Source organism: Aegilops tauschii, chromosome 2, assembly GCF_002575655.3.
Source record: "Aegilops tauschii subsp. strangulata cultivar AL8/78 chromosome 2, Aet v6.0, whole genome shotgun sequence".
NCBI classification, from domain to species: Eukaryota; Viridiplantae; Streptophyta; class Magnoliopsida; order Poales; family Poaceae; genus Aegilops; species Aegilops tauschii.
In genome coordinates, this window is record NC_053036.3 from 483,188,857 (window position 1) to 483,213,875 (window position 25,019).

Genomic DNA, 25,019 nt, shown 5'->3' on the forward strand with positions numbered 1-25,019 from the left:
CTGTGAAGTAAGAACATAATGATATCCACTGCGTGCCTCGGCACTCATTGGACTGCACACATCAAAATGTATTACTTTCCAACAAGTTGCTCTCTTGTTCCATCTCACTGAAAACGAGGCCTTTCAGTCATCTTGCCCATGTGGTATGATTTGCATGTCTCAAGTGATTCAAAATCAAGTGAGTCCAAATGATCCATCTGTATGGAGTTTCTTCATGCATATATACCAATAGACATGGTTCACATGTCTCAATCTTTTCAAAACGAGTGAGTCCAAAGAACCATCAACATGGAGCTTCTTCATGCGTTTTATCCCAATATGACTCAAATAGCAGTGCCACAAGTATGTGGTGCTATCATTACTATCTTATATCTTTTGGCATGAACATGTATATCACTACGATCGAGATTCAATAAACCATTCATTTTAGGTGCAAGACCATTGAAGGTATTATTCAAAGAGTAACCATTATTCTCCTTAAATGAATAACCGTATTGCGATAAACATAATCCAATCATGTCTACGCTCAACGCAAACACCAAATAACAATTATTTAGGTTTAACACCAATCTCGATGGTAGAGGGAGCATGCGATGCTTGATCACATCAACCTTGGAAACACTTCCAACACATATCGTCATCTCACCTTCATCTAGTCTCCGTTTATTCCGCAGCTTTATTTCGAGTTACTAACACTTAGTAACCGAACCGGTATCTAATACCCTGGTGCTACTAGGAGTACTAGTAAAGTACACATTAATATAATGTATATCCAATATACTTCTGTCAACTTTGCCAGCCTTCTCATCTACGAAGTATTTAGGGTAGTTCTGCTTCAGTGACCGTTCCCCTCATTTCAGAAGCACTTAGTCTCGGGTTTGGGTTCAACCTTGGGTTTCTTCACTAGAGCAGCAACTGATTTGCCGTTTCATGAAGTATCCCTTCTTGCCCTTGCCCTTCTTGAAACTAGTGGTTTTACTAACCATCAACAATTGATGCTCCTACTTGATTTCTACTTTCGCGGTGTCAAACATCGCGAATAGCTCAAGGATCATCATATCTATCCCTGATATGTTATAGTTCATCACGAAGCTCTAGTAGCTTGGTGGCAGTGACTTTGGAGAACCATCACTATCTCATCTGGAAGACAACTCCCACTCGATTCAAGCGATTGTAGTACTCAGACAATCTGAGCACATGCTCAACGATTGAGTTTTTTTCTCCCTTAGTTTGTAGGCTTAAGAAACTTGTCAGAGGTCTCATACCTCTTGACATGGGCACTAGTCTGAAATTCCAATTTCAGTCTTTGGAACATCTCATATGTTCTGCGATGTTTCAAAAACGTTTTCGGCGCCTCAATTCTAAACCGTTAGCATTACGTACTGAACTATCACGTAGTCATCAAAACGTGTATGTCAGATGTTCGCAACATCCACAAACCACGCTCGAGGTTCAGCACACCGAGCGGTGCATTAAGGACATAAGCCTTCTGTGCAGCAATGAGGACAATCCTCAGTTTACGGACCCAGTCCGCATAATTGCTACTATCAACTTTCAACTAAATTTTCTCTAGGAACATATCTTAAACAGTAGAACCAAAGCGTAAGTTATGACATAATTTGCAAAGACCTTTTGACTATGTTCATGATAATTAAGTTCATCTAATCAAATTATTTAATGAACTCCCACTCAGATAGACATCCCTCTAGTCATCTAAGTGATACATGATCCGAGTCAACTAGGTCGTGTCCGATCATCACGTGAGACGGACTAGTCATCATCGGTGAACATCTCCATGTTGATCGTATCTACTATATGACTCATGTTCGACATTTCGGTCTCTTGTGTTCCGAGGCCATGTCTGTACATGCTAGGCTCGTCAAGTCAACCTAAGTGTTTCGCATGTGTAAATCTGGCTTACACCCGTTGTATGCGAACGTTAGAATCTATCACACCCGATCATCACGTGGTGCTTCGAAACAACGAACCTTCGCAACGGTGCACAGTTAGGGGGAACACATCTCTTGAAATTTTAGTGAGGGATCATCTTATTTATGCTACCGTCGTTCTAAGCAAATAAGATGTAAACATGACAAACATCACATGCAAATCATAAAGTGACATGATATGGCCAATATCATCTTGCGCCTTTGATCTCCATCTTCGAGGCGTGACATGATCACCTTCGTCACCGGCATGACACCATGATCTCCATCATCATGATCTCCATCATCGTGTCTTCATGAAGTTGTCTCGCCAACTATTACTTCTACTACTATGGCTAACGGTTAGCAATAAAGTAAAGTAATTACATGGTGTTTTCATTGACACGCAGGTCATACAATAAATTAAGACAACTCCTATGGCTCCTGCCGGTTGTCATACTCATCGACATGCAAGTCGTGATTCCTATTACAAGAACATGATCAATCTCATACATCACATATATATAATTCATCACATCCTTTTGGCCATATCACATCACATAGCATACCCTGCAAAAACAAGTTAGACGTCCTCTAATTGTTGTTGCATGTTTTACGTGGCTACTATGGGTTTCTAGCAAGAACGTTTCTTACCTACGCAAAAGCCACAACGGTGATATGCCAATTGCTATTTACCCTTCATAAGGACCCTTTTCATCGAATCTGATCCAACTAAAGTGGGAGAGACAGACACCCGCTAGACACCTTATGCATCAAGTGCATGTCAGTCGGTGGAACCTGTCTCACGTAAGAGTACGTGTAAGGTCGGTCCGGGCCGCTTCATCCCACAATGCCGCCGAATCAAGATAAGACTAGTAACGGCAAGCAAATTGAACAAATCATCGCCCACAACTACTTTGTGTTCTACTCGTGCATAGAATCTACGCATAGACCTAGCTCATGATGCCAGTGTTGGGAACGTAGCAATAATTCAAAAAAATTCTACGTGTCACCAAGATCAATCTAGGAGATGCTAGCAACGAGAGAGAGGGAGTGCATCTTCATACCCTTGAAGATCGCTAAGCGGAAGCGTTACAAGAACGCGGTTGATGGAGTCGTACTCGCGGCGATTCAAATCGCGGAAGATCCGATCTAGCGCCGAACGGACGGCGCCTCCGCGTTCAACACACGTACAGCCCGGGGACGTCTCCTCCTTCTTGATCCAGCAAGGGGAGAGGAGAAGTTGAGGGAGAACTCCAGCAGCACAACGGCGTGGTGGCAATGGAGCTCGTGGTTCTCCGGCAGAGCTTCGCTAAGCACTACGGAGGAGGAGGAGGAGGTGTATGAGGAGGGAGGGCTGCGCCAGGGAAGAGGTCCGGCTGCCCTCCCACCCCTCCACTATATATAGGGGCAAGGGGAGAGGGGGGAGGCGCCCTAGGGTTTCCCCTAGGGGGCGGCGGCCAAGCAGATTGGGTCTCCCTAGGGAGACTTGCCCCCCAAGCCAAGCAGGTGGAGGCTTTCCTCCCAAGCCAGGTGGAGGCGCCCCACCTCCCCAAGTAACGTGGAAAAGGCTGTGGGGGGCGCACCACCCCTTAGGGGCTGGTTTGCCCCTTCCCCTTTGGCCCATGAGGCCCTCCAACACTTGCCGGGGCTCCCGAAACACCTTTCGGTCATGCTGGCCATAGCCTGGTACCCCCGGAACACTTCCGGACTCCAATACCCTTCGTCCAATATATCGATCTTCACCGCCGGACCATTCCGGAACTCCTCGTGACATCCGGGATCACATCCGGGACTCCGAACTACCTTCGGTAACCACATACTATTTCCCATAACAACTCTAGCGTCACCGAACCTTAAGTGTGTAGACCCTACGGGTTCGGGAACCATGCAGACATGACCGAGACACCTCTCCGGCCAATAACCAATAGCGGGATCTGGATACCCATATCGGCTCCCACATGTTCCACGATGATCTCATCGGATGAACCACGATGTCGGGGATTCAATCAATCCTGTATGCAATTCCCTTTGTCAATCGGTATGTTACTCGCCCGAGATTCGATCGTCGGTATCCCAATACCTCGTTCAATCTCGTTACCGGCAAGTCACTTTACTCATTCCGTAATGCATGATCCCGTGACTAACTACTTAGTCACGTTGAGCTCATTATGATGATGCATTACCGAGTGGGCCCAGAGATACCTCTCCCTCATACGGAGTGAGAAATCCCAGTCTCGATTCGTGCCAACCCAACAGACACTTTCGGAGATACCTGTAGTGTACCTTTATAGCCACCCAGTTACGTTGTGACGTTTGGTACACCCAAAGCATTCCTACAGTATCCGGGAGTTGCACAATCTCATGGTCTAAGGAAACGATACTTGACATTAGAAAAGCTCTTAGCAAACGAACTACACGATCTTGTGCTATGCTTAGGATTGGGTCTTGTCCATCACATCATTCTCCTAATGATGTGATCCCGTTATCAATGACATGATGTCCATGGTCAGGAAACCATAACCATCTATTGATCAACGAGCTAGTCAACTAGAGGCTTACTAGGGACATGTTGTGGTCTATGTATTATGAAATATAGGGCACGACGCTAATAGGGAATAACTCCGGGAATCGAGCCACGAAGGGGTTTTCCCCCGCCCAACACGGGAGCCAAAATAGGGTTGAAGAACCCGACCTCACTAAGATCGAGGAACCAATAGGAAGGACAGGGAGAAGTTGGATTATGCATTGCCAGAATTGGGACCCTCCCGAACGTTGGTAAAACGCAAGAGGTTGACCCCTGAGATATTTCGCTCGGATAATATCCGACCATAATCCACCTTCGTTATTAGCAATTCGCTACAACCATTTGGTTAGGAGTGCGATGCTCACGCGCTTGGATGACAACATGATTCCAAGACCACCCCGGTCCTTAGGCTTGCAAATATCAATCCAATGGATCATATGGTGTTTTTGCTTATCCCCCTCGCCGGCCTAGAAGAATTTGGATTGGAACTTCATAATCACGCGATGAAGGGTTTTGTGGAGGCTATAAAAGCTCATGATAAACATAAGAAGGCTCGACAGGGACGAGTTAATCAACACTGTCCAAGCTGCCTTGGAAAGCCATCGGCCTTGCCAAGACTCAACCCTATGTTGGATCTCAACCACGACCGGTCTGCCATAGATAGTCTCCAGTCAGGAATCCCCAAGTATGAGGTGGGCAAAGTCCCAAGTCTGCAATTGAGGCGGTCGGCGATGCTTTGTCGCTCGTCTTCCGGAATAACCGAAGAACATCACTTCACTCTTGGGGAAGTTGATGGTTAGTCCCGACATTTGTTGGAAGCAGAAAAGAGAAACTTGAGGTTCACAATATCCCACTCCGAGCCTTCGACCATGTAATCATGTCGTCAACATATTGGAGAAGGGAGACCCCATTCACTACGTGGGGAGCCACACCCCGGATGTGGCCGGCCCCCTTGGCCGCATCCAGGATGGCGACGAGGGTGTCGACCACCATGTTGAAGAGGAATGGGAAGAAGGGATCCCCTACCGAACCCCACAAAATGTGGGGAAAAACAGACCCACTTCACCAGTAATATTAACAGTGGTGCGCCCACTAGAAACCAGTTGCATGACCTTGGTAACCCAGCGGTCAAAAGAGGCTGGAGCGAGAAACTGGACGGGGTTTTCGTCCATAAGTAGAGGGGTTCGTGTAGTAGTGAGAGTGGGACGTCGGCGCTGTCGTCACCAACACCAATCTAGCAGCCCTATGTGGGCAAATTTGGTGTTTTGACCCTTTTGCGAAAGTTAAGCAACATCTGGCCCTGGTTCATTTTTTTTTTCAAGATCTGACCCTTTTCCTACCAACAGGGTTGCCGGCAGTAGGGTATAACTGCCTACCGCCGAGGCCCTTGGCAGTAGGGTCGCATGCCCTACTGTCAAAAAGTTCTAAGTATCAAATACAACGTTGTACCCGCCTACCGCCGGGCACCTCGGCGGTAGGGTTGCATAGGCTACCGCTAGCCTGTGTGGAGGTAGGGTTGCACTGCGCTGACGTGGATAAGTTGCCTGCCACCAGGGACCTTGGCGGTAGGCTGGTATACCCTACCGCCATTGACCCCGGCTGTAGGAAAATGGTCAGATCCCGATTTTTTTTAACCAGGGTCAGATTTGGCGTAACTTTCACAAAAGGGTCAAAACACCAAAATTGGCCGCCCTATGTTGCTTTTTGACATTAGTAAGTATGCTTAAGTTTCTCGTCTAAATCACCTTATCTACATATAGACAAATTTCATATTCCAAATTTGCAATGTTGTAATGTTGTTGAAGTGTGTGATGTTGAACAATGATTTATTTATTCTTTGGTTAATATCTATGCCAAACTGAAGTTCAAATATATGCACCCGCATAGGACGAATTCGGATGAAAAACTATAAAGGCTGCAGTTTGTGGAATCTGACACTGCAAGGTTGCTCTGGAGACTCTAAGAAAATAAAAGCCCCTTTAAGACTGTTTTGCTGACTCTTTTCTTATGGAATCTGCTAGAGTTGCTCTTACCGCGAATGCTAGGTTCCAACTTCATTTCAAGTGGAACACCCAGAGAGATACGTTTCTGCAGTAGCAGTATGCAATGCAGCTCCAATTGGAAGGACATCCTCGTCAACGAAGAAATGCGGGTTGTGATAACAGTGCACTGAACCAACTTTCTCGTTTCTAATACCGATACCAAAGATGACGCCAGGAACTAACTGTTGGTAGAAAGCAAAGTCTTCCCCTGCCATGATCTTCTCCCCGGGCTTCACATTGTCTGGACCAAGCAAACTTCTGCCCACATTCTCTACATGGCGATGCAGCCTCTCATCATTCACGACTGCGGGATACATTGGGTAGGAGGGAGCCCCCAATATCTCCGCAACTCCCTTGCATCGATGTACAGCTGCCTGCCCTTCTACTACCTGGAAAAATCAAGAACATTTATTCAGGACCCTTTAATTTGTATTATTACACCCAGGGTAAAGCTATTTAATAGTTTGAAGTTATAACTGGGACACAAAGAATTAGCCATATACATACAGACAGTGTTAACTCCGTCCTGTTTGCCGTACAAAAAGAATAGAAACATGAATTGCTAACTATGGAAACAGGACCAATAGATCATGGCATAAATGTGTTACAATTGCAAGTTGTGTAGTTAAAAATTGAAAGCACAATCAACTTTTGAGAGAATGCATAGAAGGTGCTCTCAGTGATATAAAGCTCTTTGCTCACAGAAAAATAAATTACGAAGGTACTGGTGAAGTGGTGATTGCAGCATACCAATATTATCATCAAATGCTACTACTCCCTCCATTCTAAAATAGATGACTCAACTTTGTACTAACATCTATTTTGGAACGGAGGGAGTACCTCTTAGTGAATTAATTTGTGCCATAATAATGCTAACCTCCTTAAGCCTTTTCTCTAGTCGATAAAGTCCTTCAGTAGTGAGGCTCCTCAAAGTACCTCCGAATTCAACAACTGGAGGTGTGGTATCAGTAGAATTCCCAGCTTTAATATAGGTAACAGAGAGCACCTGAACACAATAAATAGACAGATCAACCCGAGTATCACATTTTAGCGAAGATGTTATTTCCCCATATGAAATCATCACTGGAGTAGCATTTCAGGTGCCACTTCCATGTGTTCCATATGCCCGAATTTATTGTGAGAAAAAGACTTCCGTTTGTTGGCATGATCCGCTACGTTTTCTTTTTGTATGACATGTTTGAAGAAAACCAGTTGAGCAAAGTAGTATCGCTATAGGGCAATGTCGTACTTGGCTGTGAAGAGGATCGTCTTCTCTCGAAGTGAGCTGTTGCAGGGCCAGGATGGTAAATGCTGCAGCAACAACAGGATCCACATTCAAGTGTGGTGTTTCAGCATTCCCAGTTTTACCTTCTATTTTCACTACATAGAAACACACGGCTGCATGTGTCGGTCCTGCATGAGCAGCTATTGAACCCGTCGGCTTCTGACAATCGACGTGCATGGCAAAAATAGCTTCAACACCATTCAGAACACCTTCTTTTACCATATGAGATGCACCAGCACCGCCCTCCTCAGCGGGTTGAAAAAGGAGTCTCACCGTTCCCTTCATCATACAAGACGAATGTTACATAAAGCGTATATACGTTAATCTTTGTGACTTCTGAAAAGAGTTTATTCGCAAAACTGACAGCAAACCAGCAATTTAAATATGAAATCGACACAAAAATTCTGATTTAGTGGCCAGTCTACTTTTTGAGGGAATGGTCATCCTACTTTGCTGAGTCAAGCCATGATATCTGACTACTCATGCTAAAAACTCACACAATTCAAAGGAAATGCATTGGGGTTGTATTCTCTCTGGACAAAGAACAAGAGAATTAGTAAATGGCATGTGTTAACATGACACTGAAGAACAGACACCAGGGGTGTAAAGTATTTTGTCCAGCGACCTTGCCCAAACACAACTGAAGTACTACTGAATTGTGTCAAACTTAGAGCAGAACCATAGGCAATCACTCACCTTAAGCTGATCCTTGCCCTCATGCAGCAGCTTTGCTGCTCCCAGGAGCATCGCTGTGTGCGCATCATGACCACACGCGTGCATTACGCCATCAACTCTGCTCTTATGCTCCCACTCTACCAATTCCTGGCATCCCAAGTGCGCACAACCAACAAAATGTGATCCCTCCAGCAAACAATGTCATGCTATCCGACAGCAAGAGACAGTCACAAGATTGAGAGCACACGAATCAAGCAAGCACGATCAGCAGTAGTACAGTACCGAGAAGATACAGTTCTGCCGTTCAGCACCAACCACCGGTCACACACACCGCGCCAGACTACCGGAGTAGCATCGGAGGGAAAGAGCGCCCTGCGCCAGACCACAAGTGCAGCATCGGACGGGAAGAGAGGGGAACGGACCTGGATGGGCAGGGCGTCCATGTCGGCGCGGAGGGCGACGATCGGGGGCATGCCCGAGCCGACGTCGGCGACGACGCCGGTGCCGGCAACGGCGCGGGCGGTGATCCCTAGCCCCTCGAGCTCCTCGCGGACGAGTGCGCTGGTGCGGTGCTCCCCGAACGCGAGCTCCGGGTGGGCGTGGATGCGCCGCCGCAGGCCGACAATCCAGTCTCGCTCCCCCTCGGCGCGCCGAAGCAGCTCCTGCGCGTACTCCGCCGATGCTGTGGAGAGGAGGACGACGGCCAAGAGGCAGAGGAGAGGAGTGGCCATGGTCAAGTGAAGGGTGGGAGAAGCTCTCGTTGACGGAGCGAATGCTACAACAGACTCTAAAACTAAGACGAATGAATCACCCCGAGAGCAAGAAAAGGAGCAGCCTGTAGAACGGACAAAGAGACTTTTTTATATTTTTGCGGGAGAACGTTCAAAACCATGTACAGCTGCGAGTGAGCTGAATGAACCACTATACTTCATATCTGGGAGTGAAAAACTGAAAATCACTCACAGCTAATGACAGTACTAATTTAAAACAAAGGTAAAAAAAGTACTCCCTCTGTTCCTAAATATAAGTGTTTTAAGAGATTCCACTATAGACTATATATGGAGCAAAATGAGTGAACTTATACTCTAAAAGTCGTCTATATACATCCAAATGTAGTCTCTATAAGTGAAATCTCTAAAAAGACTTATATTTAGGAAGCGGAGGGAGTAAGTAATATGCTGGACATAAGAACATGTTGAGCAAGCACCAGTCTGTCTGTTTATCATTCTGATGTCAAATGACAGAAGGAAACGAAGTACAGGAGGATTTAGCCCGTTTGTCCAGAAACAAAACTACTGAAGGCCCGAAGCATTCCACCAACATCCCACTCTGATCTCAAGTGTCTCAGGTTCTCGCTGTATTCATATATTTATGCTCGACTACTACTGTGTTCATCCTAGCTGCCTCGGTGTGGAATGTTGTTTGCTCTGGCTGTGCAATCTGTTTGAAGAACAAGATGACCAAAGGTGCCGCTGCCGGTGCTCATCACTTTGTTCCTATGCTACTCAAGTACTCATGATTCATGAACCCTGCAGCGGAAAATGAGCGAAACAAATTAAACAAGGCGTCGAAGGTTTCATTCAATGGGAAAGAGAAGTTAAGCATTATTTGCTGATTAGTATATCTGCAAGCTTATTAATGTGGAAATATCAACCATGGATGGGGCTGTGCAGTCTGATTGTCTGCTGTCAGATATGGTACATGTACGAGACTTTGCAGTATTCATGCTAGAGGAACTTGGATCAAGATAATGATCATGCATCAACAGGATGGTACAGTAGTACCAATACAGATGGACTCATCTAATGTACTAGCTTTCACCTTTCAGAAGATCTATGTAGCATAGCATGCTACAGCCTATACGTAGTGCATTAGTTGCTAGCACAAATGAATTCCAACAGAAATAGGCTAATAACTAAGTTCTTTTTTTAACCTTAAATTTTTTTCTAAAGAAACTTCAAGATCTTCCCCATCCTAAGAGGACTTCTTACATAAGCCATTTCATTTATTTATTTCTTGCAAAAACTGATGCATTTGATATTGTTCCGTGCTAATTGACAAATCATGTCTCAACTGACAAGCAGAAACTGAGACACTTAACAAGCCCTTTCTTTTTTTGCAGCATTTCTCTGTCGTAGTACTTTTTCTACTAAACTTTGGACAAAGTGATAGCAACTTATTAATGTTGCAAATTTGCAATGCTGCAATTCCCAGATTTCAGCTTTCAACTTCCTATATTCCAATGTGGTTGACTATGTGTAGTTATCAACAAGAAGCAATACACATAATAAAGTTTTATATTCCTAGTCACCGCCATAGTGGCAAAGAAGTCAAGCATTTTTCAATGTTATCAACTTATCCGGTGCAGACATCCAACCTGACATTTCCCTACTTCCCTTCACACTTTATCAAGTCAGTACCCTACAAACGGGATAAGAGAATTCATAATGCACCTTTTTTTCTTCTGAACTGAAGTAACTAGGAAATAAAATATCAAGTACAAAAATCAGCAATGAAACCCAGTATAGACTACTAGGGTAATTTCAGTATCTTTAGTCGTCCATGTTTGATTGCGTCATAATTTTATAAAGAGAAATTTTGGTTTATCTGGGGGGCACAACACTAACGCAGTCATTCTGTCACCATGCTCATTCGGCCATTCCCCTCTCATCGACACAGCCCAAGCACGCAATTGTTCGCATGGTTTCTGCATCCATGGCTAATCCAAAGTAGCCTAGTAGTAAATCAATTATATTCCCATCACCACGCCAAAGCACCAAGAGTCACCTTCATCCTACGCATGGAACTGCAGCAAGAGATCCATGGTGGCGCCCCGCCGCCGTTGCACGTCCAGCACCGGCTCGGTGGTGGCCTCCGGCGCCACGCAAGCGCCACTCGAACGGGGCCCGAGGGGCCACGAAGGCGGGACGGGCCGCTTCCGGCGCTTGTTTCCCTGCAGGGCGCACTCCCGGAGCCCGTCCTCCACCTCCCCGATCATCGGCTCCCCCGCCTCACCGCCATCCGCCATGGGCTGATCGTTGTCGCACGGGACAGCGGCAGGCGCGTCGAGGCGGGAGAGGAAGCTGCCGATGGCGGCGTGAGCGTCTCGGAGGGTGGCGGCCGCGGCGGCTGCGGCCGAGGAGGATGATGGCGCGGAGAGCGCGGCCGCGGCCTCGGCGGCCAGGCGGATGGCGGCGGCCAGGTCGGTCAGCGGCGGGAGATCGAGCTCCATGGCTGGCCCAGCGAGGTGTGGCGAGTCGTGACGGCGGCGGCGGCCCGGCCGATGCGAACAGATGGAGGAAAGAATCGTCGCGCTGGCCAGGTGTGGCGTTGTAGCGGCGGGGATAAAACTTCCAGAAGGGTCTTTTTTTTTAGCACCAGTAATACGCGCATACACTCACCCCTATGAACGCGGCGCCTCGTCGTCGATGGGAACGTCTCCTCCCACTGAAAGCGCATCGCCGGAAATCCTAAAATAAATCCAAGAATAATGCGAGCACCAGGATTTGAACCCTGGTGGGTTGGGGATACCACTGTCCATCTAACCATCTCAACCACAGGTTAATTCACAAACTTTCAGAAGGGTCGACATAATGATCAGTTACGTGGTGCTTACGTGTACACAAATATAGTAACAAATGAAACGTGTGCTAGCAAATCAAAACGTTCCTTCTTGTCACTTAAAATTCCTTTTGGGTATGGGTTGTCAACAACATTCATGGCGAATCAATATAGTTGAATTGTTATGAGGACAGTGGTATTTTCAGTCCATCAGAATTCAAGTCCTAAACTTACGCACAGTTCTGCCGTAGACAATAACGCTTCGAGCGGAGGTGGTTAGCCAGATGATCTCAAGGCGAGCAACGGGTCCCTTTGTGCGCCGTCGGCGCCGCCGCTGCTTCCCTCTCCCTACGTCAACCGCTCCAGCAGCGGGAGGGGGGGTGACCTCAGATCTATGTGTCCGATGTGTTCTCAGTAGGATTAGGGTTGAGGGAGTCGCTGCCGAGGCTGTCGTGGGAGCGGCGCGTCTGAATAAGTTTCTCCAAGGTTCGTTTACGGTCAGACGGGGTTCTTGCCTTCGTCTAGGAGCCAGGGGGGTCCCTGGATCTCGTTGAGGTGCGGGCTATGGTATCTGGAGGTCGACCGACACCAACCGGTTCGGTCCACGGATGGGTGGTGGTTTTGTGGAGACGAAGATTCTTCTTCCTTGTCGGTATGATTTCCTGATGTTGTCCTTCCCCCTTCTTTGTGCTGCTGTTGGAGGGATGTCTGCTTTGCTCGGGCGGTTGGCCCGGCCGCGGTGCTGGAACCGGATCCTAGTTCTCTTCCATCTGGAAGGGGCACATATAGCGGTACTCAAAGCCACAGATGGTGAAGACTAGTGCAGGCATGTTGGATGCACATGTGTGTCCTTGTCTTTTCGGCGTCGGAGCGTAGGAGTGGGGGAGTAACATGGCGGTGATTATGTCGTGGTTGAAGATGAGGACCTACTTGGGTCTGGATACATATTATTGTGTTACAGGGGTCTCCTCGCAAGGTTTAAGGATGATGACACAGAGCTTTGAATGGCTTCGTGTTTTGCTGGTTGTTTTAGGGTGCTCTTTGTTATTTTGGTTTTCTTATGCATGTGTTAGGATGTGCTTGTTCGGGTTAAGAACTTTGTATTATGTCTATACTTTCTCGAAAAAAGTCATAGACTTGCTCGGCTGCTCGCATTTTTCTTTTATTTTTATTTCAGGCCTTCAGGAGAGGATGTTCAGCGGGAGGAGACGTCCCCGTCGACTATGAAGGTGTCTACGGTGACTTCATCAATCTCAAGATGATGTGTAGACTTAGTCTCTCAAAGATGCTCATAGAGATAGGATGTGCCTGCAATCGTTCATAGAGGTGAGCGTATGTGCGTATGTATGAGCGTATGCATCTGTACCGTGTTAAAAACACATCCATCTGAATATAACGTTGTTTTGCCTTCCTTCGTGTTGTTGATCTTAATACTAAAAGTTGAGTTTGTGATAGTTGATGACCTGCGCAATTTAGTTCCTTTTGACTATTCTTTAAATTTGCGTTTTTTATAATTCTCTTATGCCTAAAATTGTTTTTCTGTCAGTCCATTTTCTGCAAAGCGCTGAGACCGAAGACTGTAGGATCACATGTAGGTCTATAGGAGGGTGATTAGACTACTTGATCAAATAAAAACTTAACATTTCCCAATTTTAATTGTAGGCGAGTTTTAGCATTTCTCACAAGTCAAGCAACACCCTACACATGCAAGTCTAAAGAGTATGTAGCAGAAAGTAAAGACTTTGCATATGAACGTAAATGAGGGATCAGCGAAATCAAACGCACTGAAGGCATGGTGATTTTTGGCGAGGTTCCGATAGGTGGTGCTATTGTACGTTCACGTTGATGGTGACTTCAACCCGCAGGAGGGTAACGGCTGTGAGAGTCCATGGAGGGCTCCATTCACGAAGGGTCCATGAAGAAGCAACCTTGTCTATGTCATCATGGCTTCCGTCCACGAAGGACTAGCCTCACTCAGGGTAGATCTTCACGAAGTAGGCAATAATCTCCTTGCCCTTACAAACTCCTTGGTTCAATTCCACATGATTTGGAGGATCCCAAATGACACCTAACCAACCTAGGAGACACGACTCTTCAAAAGATAATAGATGTTGTTGTTGATGATGAACTCCTTGCTCTTGTGCTTCAAAAATAGTCTCCTCAACACTCAATCACTCTCCAGCAGATTTGGCATGGTACCAGGAGAAGGATTGGAGTGAAAAACAATTTGAGGGGACTAGAAAATCAAGGATCAAATGGTTGGAGTGGAATCTCTTGATCTCAACACAAGTGTAAGTGGTCATCTCTTAGAAAATGGATATGGGAAGTGGTAGTTTCGTCCTGGTTGCTCTCTCTGGGAGTAGGTGGTGTGGGTGGGTATATATAGCCTTCATAAAAAATCTAACCATTCACACCTTTATGCACAACTCGGTGAGACCGACCAGTGCAAAAGATTTGAACTTTAGACTTTCCCATGAGACCGAATGAATCCACTCGGTGGGACCGATTAATGATGACATAAGCACTTTCCACGCTTCAGTGACACAGATCGATTTCCCTCGGAAATTTCGAAATGAAAACAATGGTTATATAGAAGGTTGGCACGCGCACTTCGGTGGGACCGGATGTCATCCCGGTGAAACCGAGTTTCTAGGGTTTAGGTAGTGCCTCTGTCAAGTGTATCTCAATGAGGCCGGGTAGGAATGAATCGGTGGGACCGAGATAGGCTTTAGGGTTTTGGACAGATAGGATTATGAGGGTGTGGTTGAGGATTTTTGGAGCAATATCTCTAAGCACTTTGAGCAAATGACTTATGATCAAAACCTCATCCCTTTCTAATAGTATTGACTTTCCTACGGACCCAGTGTGATCTTTGAGCACTTAACCAAAAATGCAGAGTGTTGGAGCTTTTGCCAATGCTTTGTCCTTTGCATTTGAGGGGTCCACATTCACATCTCATTATCATACCTAAATGAACTTTCATGAAATATTCTTTGTATAGGCATTAGTTCAATGATGTATATATTGTTATGAATTACCAAAACCATCCGGGGATTAGTTGCACTTTCAAAGACGACGGTGCCACGACGAGCGTAGCTATGAGCGAGAACATCGATGAGGCCTCGGACAGAAAGATTCCGAGATGGCGATACCGTTGTGTGGAAGGGCAGAGGTTTAACTGCTTCGGGTGAGGGGGTGCGAGCTAGTTAGAGAAAATCCGATTCCAAGAATAATGTTTAGAGGGATGACTGAGGACCACAACAGCATGGCGGCGAGGCGCGCTAGAGCACTGCCGATCACGGGTGGCGGTAGCAGGCGACCCGGCCGGCAGTCCGTGGGTGAGGTGTCTAGAGGATGAAGAAAATCAACTGGCGCTAAGTTTATTTTTTTTCAGATGCTTAAGGAATAGACGGTCCCTTAAGTTTGTGTTTGGGTTTTATCAGATCCCCTTGTGTGTGTGGAGAGCTAAACATGACTTGATTCAAAAAGGACATTTAAAGGAATGGAGGAATACAATCTTAGGAATTTTTCATATATGTCGTTTGAGTTCTGTAGAAATTATTCCTAAGTATTCCCTTGCACAGAAATCTTTTATTTTCCTTGCGATGTAATCATACAAACCAAAACCTTGTAGGATCATGAATAGACATGAAATTTGAATCCCACTATTTCTCTATTCCAACAGTGGTTTTTTTCTCTCTCTTTCTTTTATGTTTTTCTTGGACGTGTTTGTGCTAATGCCCCGGGTACTTAAACCTTTTGTATGGATGCGTTGATGACTTTTCTAAAGCGGGGTGAAAGCCTATTACGAGAGTTTCTTAACATTGTAAGAATCCTTTGACCTCTAATGATTTTGCTGGGGGACATCTGTATGCTCTTGATGCATTTTCCAATATATGGTGGGTGAATCAGGGCAACTGGACATGTGTGCTCCAGCAGATTCATGGCTCGTGAAGTCGTGATCATCCTTGTTCATGAGCCTTCAGCCTTTGTTCTTCCTGACAAATGTGTCTCATATGCTACATGCACATCTGCTTGCATAGGAAGAGTATAATCAGGTAAACAAGGCCCACCCGAACCGAAACATCCTGGTTCAAATTCTCAGTTCTCTTAAGAGATGGATAGGCAAACTACCAATGCAATGACGCGTAATCAGCTGCCTCCGGAGTCTGGATCAAAGATCAATGTGGGAAGCACGAGACAGCACAGCAATGGGAAATGGCAGTTGCACATACCCTGAAACTGAATTACATACGGCTATGGAGTATACAGATAAATTATGGAGCCTGCACTGCAGAAATTTCCTACTGCGAAATAGGAAATGATCCAATAAGACTACTTGTCAGTGGCATTTTAATCCGGGCCACAACAGCAGAAGATCGAAACTCCATATGTACAATTAATTTGATTACGACCCGTTACAGCTGCATGCATTATATGCTTTCCCTGATCTATTGAGTTCTCTGGTTTCTGGAGGTGGCGCTCAGCGTCAGGCATCAGCGAGCTGTTAGAGGATCGTCCTCCTCACCACCACAAGCTGATACATCATACAGATTGGTTAGAGTGAAGTTACACAAATCTCTAGACAATATAAAGATCATGAATCAGAGAGCAGACGTCGCAGCTTTTTTTAGGTGAAAAAGAACATGGTGATGACATGGAACAGCATAGAGGATGTAAATTTGTGATCTCCTGAAGTGCTGAAGATATGTGGAAAGGGGCAAGGAATATCAGCTGCAGCTCCAACTTATTTGTAACAAAAACAAATTGCATAATTTGAAGACAGGATGGCAATTAGCTACAGCTCGTATCTTGTGCAAAAGAAGATAAGTAGATAACATAAAAAAGTTGAAAAGAAGAAGATAATATATTTTTTTAAATATTCTGAACAGACAGAGACAAACCAAAGGTTCGGTGACCAGATTACACTATTCATGTATATTTATGGACCTTAGTCCACAGCGAGTATTTGGGATAGGATAATGATCAGAGGACAGGGGATTGGGCACTCGCCCTCTTCAATTCGGCGGCAGGGCTCATCCCTAATGCGGAAGAGAAATTCTGAGGCTTATTCAAAATTTTGTTCAATGATTGCATGCAAAAAAGGTTAAAATGCTAGCTTGTTTATACAGCACAGCCTAAACTACCTGAACAGACAAACTGGGTTCTAGCTCACTGGATGCATATGGAGTAACCAACCGACTCAAATTATGTCTTACCTAAAACAATTCAAACTATCTTCTCTGTCTCTAACCTGTCTGTCTATCTAGATACATAGACCTGCTATTATCCCGTCATACAAGGATACAACTCTTCAGTTCCTAAACATCTCATCTCCTAATGACTATCCTCCACCTGTCCTAATCTCCTTGATATTCACGAATAACTTAGGTGTTCCTCCTGCTTGTTTTTGTATGGCCGACCAACCAGCCATAATTTTTGTACAGATAAAGGGGTGTGTTTGACCTAAAGCTCATAGCAGTATACCAAGATAGCCCTTGCAATTTACATATCCAGGGTGTGGCAATTCTTTCCACAGGTCTTGCTTAGAAGTTTATTACTCCACAAAACAACTTCACATTGGACAGCATACTGATTTTGAAACGAGAATAGGTAGGGCGAACTGCCTATCTTGGACCATTTTTTTTTGCGTGGAGCCTATCTTGGACTTATAGAAGAGCGTGGACTTGACCACCAAGATCCTTTACGATACCACTAAGCCACGTAAGTGTCACCTGGACAACACGTTATGAACACCAAAATTTTGAACCTTCGCTGCATGTGACAATCAACTCATCGTGGAACCAGATGCTAAGTGTTCAATTGATGTTATGCACATAGTTTTTAGGATGAGTGTCCATTATGCATATGCATATTTGAAAGCTATTTGCAGGGTCTATGTCACTACTCATGCCTGGCTAGGATCTGAAATCGAGTTGTTGAAACTCTTCATTGTAAGCATTTCAGGATGAACGAGGCAAGCCTATGACCTGTAGCAACTTATGATTTTCCTACCGAGCAACCAAGAGTATCCTCTGTCCTCCAGAAATTAGCCTTCAATCCAGTCCATGTACAATTTCAACAGGCATGGGAGAAAACTATATACGTTTCCAATGCCACTGGCCAGAATCAGGAGGTGCTAAGGGTGCTTGGTTAGGGGGGTATCCCTGGATGGGTTGCGGATATCCATCTCGTATCAAAAGTATTCAGATTCTTCATGAGAAGTATCCAGGTTTCAGAGGAACATGCCGGACATGAGATGTATAGTCATCAATTTTTTAGTCTAGGATGTAATCTGGCTATAAGGATTTCAACAAAAAATGGATAACCACATGATGATTTGAAAATGATGATTTTATCCTCAACATATTAATTCATTATGTTAAACTAGAAATTTGACAAGTTCACTAATTGTATCCTGAAAATGGCCTGACCCACATTAACATATTAAGGGAGGACCATCAAAGCTGGTGAGTGAACAATGCAATGATCAAATCATGCATCCAATCCAAAAACGTCGCATGCCCTACTTCCAAAAAAGTAAGAGCACAAACTCAGGTGGTTCTAATAGCCTACTTTTACAGTTTCAGTATCAACGTAAATGTAGCTAGGAAAGTTAACTACAATCAGGGCCAAAATAATATGCTGCTCTTCAGTATAGATTGTCTCCACAAGGATATAAGGTGAACCCAGGGCGATACCAAATCATGGTATTAAGGCATCAGATTGCACATTCCAGTACCATCTCAATCCTAAGCGATTCCATCATCAGTCACATGTGAGTTTTCCTTTAATTCTTTACTGTTTTTTTAATTTGTCTGCGAGGACAACAGCATGCATAATTTGGCAATGAAATGCGAAACAGCAAACGAAAAAGTTAGAAATGGAATCAGCAGGGCGTACCGCCGCAGCAGAAGCAGCAACAGCAGCACGAAAGTAGCATGGCGGCGTCGCAGGCGAGCTCGACCGCGGTGGCCACCATCGACGACGAGCGGCCCTCGAGCAGCGGCGCCTGCTGTTCGTCCCCGTCCTGGCCCTGCCGCCCCTGCCCCTGCCCCTGCGCGCGCTTCTTGTTGGCGAGGTTGAACTCCAGCTTCTCCAGGTAGGCGTGCTTGAACGAGTCCCGGATCCGGAGCGACGGCCACAGGTGCATCTTCGCCGGGCGAGGAGGGGGCGGCGGCGGGGGCTGGCCGGGCCGGGGATTGTCTTGATCTTAGGGATCACGGGGGTCGGCTCGGAGGAAGGCGGAGGAGAAGCGTGAGATTTTGGCTTCGGACGGTGCGGGTTGCGGATTTGGGATCGGATGACGGGACGGCACGGCACGCCGATGGCGAGCATGCGCGGCGGGGTGGGGTGGAATCTGCGAGAGCGAGACCTCCTCTTCGCGCTCACGCGCTGCTCGCCTGTGCCTGCCTGGCCCAACAAAGGCGGACGGTCCCTCGCGTCGCTCGCTCGGGTCGATGGTTCATCGGTCAGCGTTAACCGGTCACCTGTGACCAGTCCACCGTTTTGACTTTTGTAAAAAACAAATCTAAAAAATTCGGGGAAAATTAAAAAAAAAAAAATCATAGATTTGCAATAAAAAGTTCACGAGTATGGGAAAAAATATACTCCCTCTGTCCCATAATATAAGAGCATTTTTGACACTAGTCTAGTGTCAAAAACGTTCTTATATTATGGGACGGAGGGAGTATTTGAAAAAGTTTATGAAATTTCAAAAAGGTTCCTAGATTTTTTGGGAAAAAATCACAAATTTGAATTTTTTCCTTGATTTTGGATAAAGTTCATTTTTTTGAAAAGTTCATAAATATGAACAAAGTTCATCAATTTTAAAAAACAATTTTGAAAAACAAGATTCATGAATTTGATAAAAGTTTGCGGATTTTGGAAAAAGTTCATAAAAATTGAAAAGAGTTCGTGAATTCAAAAAAAATCATGGATTTGAAAAAAAACACAAGTTTTGTAGAAAGGCTCACGAATTTGAAAAAAACACAAATTTTAAAAAGAGAAGAGAAAAATAAAAATAAAAGAAAAAGGGAAAATAAAACAGAAGAAACCCGGTCAAGAAACCAAATAACAAAAAAGAAAAAACCGGTCGGAAGCTTCCCGAATCCGGCCTAGGAAGCTTCTGGGAGATTCCTCTAGTGCATTAAGATGGGTTGGCCCATAAATCAAGAGAAGAGAGAGAGAGAGAGAGAGAGAGAGAGAGAGAGAGAGGGGGGGGCATTGCGTACCAAATAACCAATAATGGGTGCATAAGGCGTCAAATAGGATTTGGCGGAATCTGCACTGATCACTTCAAAATATGTGCTGACAACGTGGAACACAAACCTAGCCATATGGGCCATGCCTCCCGGACCGGCTTGCGGGCACGAATTTTTGGTCTGGCGTTGGTCGGGCATGTCATGCGAGTAAAAGGGCCGGACCGGCCGACCTTCGCCTGGCCATGGAACAAGGCCGATCTTCGAAGCCAAGCCTTAAGGCCAGACGACACGACCATTTTAGTTTTTTCCCCCTTAATTTTTTAGTTTTTTAAAGTTTTTTTGTATTTTCCTTAGCTTTTTAGACCGAAACGCAACAATTTCCTGCCTGCAACTGTTTCGTGTCGGGCTGGGTTTTTTATCTGGGTTGCCAGGCCTTTGGGTGTGCCGACCCATATGACCAGGTTTGGTGGGACTGTGACGGGAGGAAATTGGACGGCTAGGACATCAGCTCATGATGAGGATATAATATTGTATTTATTTTTTTATAAATCTTCTAGTGACATTTCAATTAGTGATATTCTTAGCCTCAGTTTGCGGTTGCTGAATGTTATAAAAAAATAAGCACAAGAGTGGGAAAAAGCATAATATTGTGAGTCAAGGGTCGAGATGTGAGTACTTGAGAGACGTCGACGATGAGTGAAGCAAGAGGGTTCCCTGGGATGCTTGGATCCATCGGGTATATGCACGGGAAATTGAAGAGTTACCCGCAACAGAATATGGCAATTCATTAGTCATTGACATGATCCAACCATCATACTCAAAAGCGGTTTCATCCAAAGATATATCGATTTAGACTTTCTCCTTTGGGATGCCTAGCTCAAGCAACTAGACCAATGTATTGTAAATATATCATCTATTTGCAAGGGTGGTTGCAGTGGAAACTCCACCATACAACTACAAAGTCGATGGTCATGACTATAATGTGGGATACTAAGATGCCAACTATTTCGCTTGATGGATCTTTTTCGAAACAATATCAAACCCTCAAGGTAACAATAGAATCCATAATGCAAGGTTTTGTGGGAACAACTGTGATCCATGAGAAAGTTACTAACTGACACCACAAATTTCTTGAGATCAACTGAAGGATAGAAGACATGTCATTAGATGAGTATCTCCACGATAACCTTGTTGAACATATATGCATACGTGATAGTAACATGTGCAACAGTTTTGTGACGTTTCATCATTTTTATTTAGATTATCTAGTACATTTTGGAGCTTATGGTATATTTGAATTTGAAAATCTCAAAATTATGAATTTGAAAAGTTGTTCAATTATGTGTTGTAGAAACATACAAGTTTGAATTTTTACATGTAAAAATGGAGTTAAATGAAGTTCATATGCATGAAGAGGAGATAAATGTAAGATAATGCAATATATGCTCTAAATTACTAGGAATTGTCAAATGACCGCTCCCTGAAAAGATGATTTTTAGGGGCTCCACTAAGATCATTTTCGGAACGCTCTTTTCTGGGAATCTGCTAGAGTTGCTTTTACCAAGTCATATATTGTGTCGATCAGACTATGCTTTCCCACTTACACCCCCTTGTGTGATCCTAGTCGAAAGATGATAATGTCCTCAACTTTCCTCTATCCGAGAAGGAGGGGGGGGGGGGGGGGGCGCAACAACTTTAGGAGAGGTGGGGAACCTGGGCTACTAGTTGGAATCCTTAAAATGGGGCAACTTTTCCTTTTTTTTACGATACTTCTTTGTGTGAGATAAGTTTTATTTTAGTTGTCCTCCATTTTTTTCATGGTGATAAGGGTGATGGTGGCACTTGCAAATACTACTTCTCAGTAACTCTTCAAACAACACAAGGTACTTTCGGGTATTGGTGCTCGTTTTATGGGATTATATTCGTACGTGTGCATCCTTTAGATTACGACTCAATAGATCGGTTTTGGATTTCTCACGCTAATTGGGAGGAGAATGCCTTTTATAATAATGACCCCGCTTGCTCCACCGAAAACTTTGTACATCAAAGACGCATGGTGGTTGCCTTTTCCTAGATCTACTATGTTGATACTCTAGGTCGCATTAAACAAAATTGTTTTACTTATTGTGTTTTAAAGTACTTTGTATTTCTGTGGCAACACATGATCATTTAGTTAGTTTATGAGTTAATTGATGAATTAAGCGGGGCAGAGATCGTTTTGTGAGAGGTTCAGGTGGACAACCAAAACCCAAGCCGTTGTCCCATCTACTCCATGTGTTGCTGCCTCCTAGTGGCCTACTCATGGAGGAGTTGAAGGCGAAGGAGATGTGTGCTGGAGTTGCGGTCTTCGTCAGGTGGTGCTCGACGACAGTCTTAGTGATCTAGTGCATCGATCTTCAACGGCGCCCCGGCCTGGCAAGGTTACCGGAGAAGAGAAAGTCAGTGCATGGTCCTCGACAGTGGCGAGCTCGACATCAGTCACATACCTGACGTGCAACGGCATTGGTGTTTTTTTAGGTTTACGTTAGGAAGTCTTCGAGTTTGTTTTGGGGCGGTGAGACAGTGAAACTGTTTCAGTGTAGGAATAATGTTCTGCCCGCTATTTCCCCATTCCGTTGGCATGCTTATCTCCGGAGGAGGGGCGTGTGGAGCCATGTTTTCGGCGGGCCTTTCGGGATCTGGTCGGTTTAGGTTTCCGGTGGATCCGTTTAGATTCGGTTGCCCTTCATGGTCTTCAGAGTTTCTACGGGCCCTTGTCGACGTTTTCTCCTCCGGGCGGTAATTTTCTTCGTAGATTGTGGTTGCTGGCACCTCCTGGTTTGCATCAATGACTTCTAGACCGCTGCTTCCACAAATACCTAGGTTTTAAAAAAGTTTGCCACGTTGAGACAAAGGCCGACATGCGGCATCGAGTTATGCTCACGATGTGCCGTCGATATGCAAGAGGAAGAAGACTTGGCACCCCAAGATTTGAATATAATGTTATTTTTCTTAATGAACGTATTTGTAAGGACATACGATGCTTCATATTTGGCCTTAGACCCTTTGGGAATTTTTTTGATGAACTATTGGAGTTTTTGGAGTGAAGACACCTGAGCTTTATTAATCAACGACCATAAAGGCACCACATGGTGTGTGGTAAGCAACTCCATATTTAAAATGATGAAATTGAGCCATGCTGCTTTAGGTGATTTTTTTGAGGGGTTTTAGGTGATTATTGGATAATAGATAAAAATAGATGAAAAAAACAAAATCCAATGATTTTTAAAAAAATTGATGAACTGTTTTCAAATCCGATGAACCTTTTTCAAAATTCATGATTTTTTTTCTAGATTTCTGAACTTGTTTTCAAAACCGATGTTTTTTTTCAAATTCAATGAACTTTTTTTAGAATCGATGAACTCTTTTTAAATTCAATGAACTTTATTCAAATTCGAGGAGTTTTCTTCCAAATTCGATGAACTTGTTTGAAACTCGATGAATCTTTTCAAATTCATAAACATTTATTATTTCTCGAATTTTTCATTTTTGTGAAATATTATTATTATTTTGTTTTTTAAATTCAACGGAGGTGAAATAACGCTCTTTTTTAGCAACAGGTGAAACAACGCTCGAGCGAGCGACCAGGCGTGGCGATCGATGAAGCGATCGAGCGCTCGCCACGTGGGCCGGCCCACGAGCAGGCGGCTGTGAGCGCCACCTAGAGGAGCTGGCGCCTGCAGTGCTGCATAGGAGCTCCCCCCCGTGGACCGTACAGATCTGATCAGATTTGCTGGTATAGGGACGAGTACGAAACATGGGAGCAACTAGTTAACGAGCGCTCCTTCGGGAGCCTCGCAACGATCAGCGCCACTTGGCGCGCTCTCAGCCATTCGCCACGTGTCACGCTCTGGACGCTCCCTCCAGATTTTGTTTTTTTCTATTTTTCCGCACGCATTTTCGGCTTTTTCCCCATTTTTTCGACGTTTTGGTTTTTCCCCGGTCTTCCTTAGCATTTCGACCAAAAATTATTTTTTGAAACAAAAAAATCTTTTTGCGCGAAAAAACGCGTTTACTTTTTTTTCTTTCATGAAAAGTCACGTTTTTTTGCGAGAGGCACGGTTGTGCTTTAGCGAGAGTCACGGCCGTGCCTTTCAAAAACGAAAAAAACGCGTTTTCTATTTTTTTTCTTTCGCGAGAGTCACGGTTTTACTTTCGCGAGAGGCACGGTTGTGCTTTCGTGAGAGTCACGGCCGTGCCTCTTGGAAAGGGAAAAAGAAAACTCGTTTTCTGTTTTTTTTTTCTTTCGCGAGAGTCACGGTTTTGCTTTCGCGAGAGGCACGGTTGTGCTTTTGCGAGAGTCACGGCCGTGCCTCTCGGAAAGGGAAAAAATACGCGTTTTCTGTTTTTTTTCTTTCGCGAGAGTTACGGTTTTGCTTTTGCCAGAGGCACGGTTGTGCTTTCGCGAGAGTCACGGGCGTGCCTCTTTCGGAAAGGGAAAAAACGCGTTTTCTGTTTTTTTTTCTTTCCACGAGACTCACGGTTTTGCTTCCACGAGAGGCACGGTTGTGATTTCGGGAGAGGCACGGGCGTGCCTCTTTCGGAAAGGGAAAAAATCGTGCTCCCGGTTTGGTTTTTTCGTCCGGTTTTTTTCGTGAAAAAAAGTTCGTCAAAACCTATCAATATGGGATCTAGTTTTGAAGATCTCGACGCGAGGAATCCAATGGTGAAAACGGTTTGAGATTTGGACGCACAGTTTAAGAGATAAAACGTTTTGAATAAACAAATCTACGAAAAAAAGGGAAAACTCCCAGGTTGCGA

General features: G+C 44.8%; 3 protein-coding genes across 3 annotated transcripts; all 3 read right to left on the reverse strand.

Moving 5' to 3' along the window:
• Positions 1-6,336: 6,336 nt before the first annotated feature.
• Positions 6,337-9,281, reverse strand: LOC109759765 (IAA-amino acid hydrolase ILR1-like 5). The gene is made up of 5 exons (XM_020318602.4): positions 8,877-9,281; positions 8,476-8,601; positions 7,744-8,058; positions 7,372-7,500; positions 6,337-6,883 (listed from the first exon to the last, which is right to left on the reverse strand). Exons 1-5 carry the CDS (start codon positions 9,183-9,185, stop codon positions 6,512-6,514), a joined length of 1,251 nt encoding a protein of 416 aa, XP_020174191.1. The 5' UTR covers positions 9,186-9,281; the 3' UTR covers positions 6,337-6,511.
• Positions 9,282-9,649: 368 nt separating this feature from the next.
• Positions 9,650-11,797, reverse strand: LOC109759766 (uncharacterized). Its single transcript, XM_020318604.3, has 2 exons — positions 11,242-11,797; positions 9,650-9,983 (listed from the first exon to the last, which is right to left on the reverse strand). Exon 1 carries the CDS (start codon positions 11,684-11,686, stop codon positions 11,249-11,251), a length of 438 nt encoding a protein of 145 aa, XP_020174193.1. The 5' UTR covers positions 11,687-11,797; the 3' UTR covers positions 9,650-9,983; positions 11,242-11,248.
• Positions 11,798-16,227: 4,430 nt separating this feature from the next.
• Positions 16,228-19,465, reverse strand: LOC109759768 (uncharacterized). The gene is made up of 2 exons (XM_020318606.4): positions 18,919-19,465; positions 16,228-16,552 (listed from the first exon to the last, which is right to left on the reverse strand). Exons 1-2 carry the CDS (start codon positions 19,166-19,168, stop codon positions 16,512-16,514), a joined length of 291 nt encoding a protein of 96 aa, XP_020174195.1. The 5' UTR covers positions 19,169-19,465; the 3' UTR covers positions 16,228-16,511.
• Between the last annotated feature and the right edge of the window lie 5,554 nt (positions 19,466-25,019).